The sequence below is a fragment of the Helobdella robusta genome (genome assembly GCF_000326865.2).
Source record: "Helobdella robusta unplaced genomic scaffold HELROscaffold_657, whole genome shotgun sequence".
NCBI lineage: Eukaryota > Metazoa > Annelida > Clitellata > Rhynchobdellida > Glossiphoniidae > Helobdella > Helobdella robusta.
Genome location: NW_008705368.1, coordinates 257 through 3,703, shown reverse-complemented (window position 1 = coordinate 3,703; position 3,447 = coordinate 257). Strand labels below are relative to the sequence as shown.

At 30.1% G+C, this 3,447-nt stretch overlaps 1 protein-coding gene across 1 annotated transcript; it reads right to left on the bottom strand.

Annotated features, from left to right (window-relative positions):
• Window positions 1–2,078: 2,078 nt before the first annotated feature.
• HELRODRAFT_184501 (hypothetical protein) lies at window positions 2,079–3,079 on the bottom strand (the record flags this gene model as incomplete). The annotated part of the gene is made up of 2 exons (XM_009030178.1): window positions 2,079–2,622; window positions 2,856–3,079. 2 exons carry the CDS (start codon window positions 3,077–3,079, stop codon window positions 2,079–2,081), a joined length of 768 nt encoding a protein of 255 aa, XP_009028426.1.
• Window positions 3,080–3,447: the final 368 nt, after the last annotated feature.

The following is a 3,447-nucleotide window of genomic DNA, read 5'->3' as shown; positions in this document are numbered from 1 at the left end:
TCATTATAATAACAGTAACGTTGGTAATAATAATAATAAATAATAATAATAACACCTTTTTAATTTCATCGTAAGAACATACATGAAATGAAAGAAAGAATAACTGTCAATGATAATCAAAATTTAAAAAAATATATATCGATATAGTAAAATTTCTTGAAATAATCTCCGAAGCTCGTCATCTTATAAAATGAATGTGTACCATAAGAGCAGGTTAGTCCTAAATGGTTCATTCAATTTGCATTTCTATCACAGTTAAATACTATGTGATGATGAAGGCTGTCCATGTTAAGTTAATGAGGGACAAATCAAAAGTATTAAAACAACCTAAAGAGGATATTTCAAATGTATTAATTATAACGCTAGAGTGTTTACAACTATAGGATGTGATGATGATGATGATAATAATGATAATAATAATAATATAAATAACAATAATAACACAACAATAATAGTATTAATAATAATTATTATTATTTAAATAAATTTAAACGAAAAAATACTATTGGCAATAATAATAATAATAATAATAATAATAATAATAATAAATAATAACAATTAATAAAAATTTTTAAAATTAATATTAATGTTGTTAAAGTTCTTAATAATCATGAGAATATTATAGAATATGATGATGATAATAAAAATAATTATTTAAAAAAAAATTTACCTGATTGAAGTATGTGTATGTGTGTGTGCGTGTGGGCGTATGTGTATATGGGTGTGTACGTGCGTGCATGTGTGTGTTTGTGCATTATAGTTTGTTAATGATTAAAGTTATGATAAAAAATTAAATAATAATAGTAATAATAATAATAATAATAATAACAACAACAAATTTATTTATATAAATACAAAATTCTTATGTTTGTCTCGCACGCAATGTATCAACGGAAGATTGATGATGATGTTGACGATGCTGTTGCTGATGTTGATGATGTTGTTGCCGATGTTGACGATGTTGTTGCTGATGTTGACGATGTTGTTGCTGATGTTGTTGCTGATGTTGACGATGTTTATGGTGATGTTGTGTCTGATGTTGTTGCTGATGTTGCTGATGTTGTTGCTGTTGTTGCTGATGTTGCTGATGTTGCTGATGTTGATGACGATGTTGACGATAACGGCAACGTTGTTGTTGTTGTTGCGGTTGAGGATGATGATGATGATGATGGCAATTGCAAGGTTGTTGCTGTTGTGGTATTATTTTCCACTTTGACCCCTCAGAAAACTTCGACTTCTCCAAAAGTCTCTCCATCCATCCGACTCCGACACTGATTACAACCACCTGTTTTTGGTAATAATGCTTGTGCTACAATTAATATTGCAACTTTTACTACTACTACCTATACAACTAATTATACTATTATTACTGATACTACCACAACTGAAACAACAACAACAACAACAACAAAAACCACAAACAACAGCAGCAACAACAAACGACATAACAACACCACTAACAACAACAACACCATTAACAACCACAACAAAACATCTTAGGTACAACTTCTAAGATAAGAATGCTTTTATGACCAGTCTTTAATCATGTAACCTTGCAACATATTGCATACAAACATACAAACATGAAAACATGCAAGCAAACCAAACAAACTGACAGACAAGCAGACAGACAGACCAGTAGACAGACAGACAGACCAATAAACAAAACAGATAGATCAATAGACAGACAAACCAATAGACAGACAGATAAACAGACAGACGGTCGGGCAAAGACAAGACAAAGACAAACGGATGAACAGACGGGAAGACAGAAAAATAAACAAAGAAAGAAACAAATTTCTAAACGAATAAAACGCGAATGCCAAAATATACAAAAAGTATTAAAAAACTTTAAAAGCAGAACATAAAAAAAAAACAAACCCAGACCAAAACATACAGAGAAAGACATGCATACACGAAGCATCATTCATCATAATCATTTTTTTTCGCAATAGTAATAGAGGCACAATAAATAGGAAAAATAACAATTTTATATTAACAATATTAATAACAATAACAACAATAACAATTCTTCCTGACATGATTTCGAAATATTTTTTCAAATTAATTTTTTTATTTCAAATATCGAATTCAACGGGAAAATTATTACCATTACTTATCGTTTTATTATTACTGTTGTAATTGCTATTAATGTTATTATTGTTGTTGGTGTGATTGTTTTCTTTATTTTTTGTTGGATTGGCGATAGTGATGAATAAAAAACCCAAATTAAAACAAGAATTTATCGTTGTTGATGTTGATGTTGTTTTGTTCATGTTGTTTATGTTGATTATGTTGTTGTTGTTGTTGATTATGTTGTTGTTGATCGTGTTGTTGTTGTTCATGCTGTTGTTGATCGTGTTGTTGCTACCGATGTTGTCCATGATGATACTGCAGCTGTTGTTGTTGCAACCTATGTTGTTCATGATGATACTGCAGCTGTTGTTGTTGTTGTTGCAGCCTATGTTGTTCATGATGATACTGCAGCTGTTGTTGTTGCAACCTATGTTGTCCATGATGATACTGCAGCTGTTGTTGTTGTTGCAACCTATGTTGTCCATGATGATACTGCAACTGTTGTTGTTGTTGTTGCAACCTATGTTGTTCATGATGATGTTGCAGCTGTTGTTGTTGTTGTTCTTGTTGTTGTTGTTGTTATTTGTAATGATGTTAATGTCGTTGTCGTCGTTTATGATAATATTCCAAGGCTTTAGACAATCACTTTCCTACATTTGTTTATTTTCGACAGGTAGTTGATTAATTTTTTATAGTACTGGACTGTAGCATAATTGACAATATTTTAAGTTTTTTAAGTCGTTATTTTGTTGTAGGTTAGACGACACCTTCTTTCTCACTCTTTGAATTTATCGTATCCAAATGAAGGAATGCTGTTGTTTTCGTTGATGTTGCTTTCGTTTAAAGATGTTTCAAAAGGTTTTTTGTTTTTGATAACATTGTTGTTGTCGACATAGTCGGTATTGATGTTGTTGTTTTTCGTGATGGCGTTGTTGCTGTTGTTGCTGTTGTTGATGTTGTTGATTTTGTTTTCTTTCATGATGATAAAAATAATAACGTTCATTTTGTAAACAACTACTACCACTACTACTACTACAACAACAACAACAACTACTACTATTATTACTATTACTACTACTACAACTACTACTGCTAAACCTACTACTACTACTACTACTACTGCTACTATTACTACTACTAATAATAAAAATAACAATGATGATACAATCCAATATTCACAATCATTTCGACAGGCAAATGACTTCCAAGTTTAATCCTTACCTCTTTAGTCAACAACATCATCGTCATCATCAATAATCACAATAGTAATAATAATGATATTAATAGCAATAATAATAATAATAATAATAATAATAATAATAATAATAATAATAATAATAATACTTTTCATCATACATTCATTGCAATGCT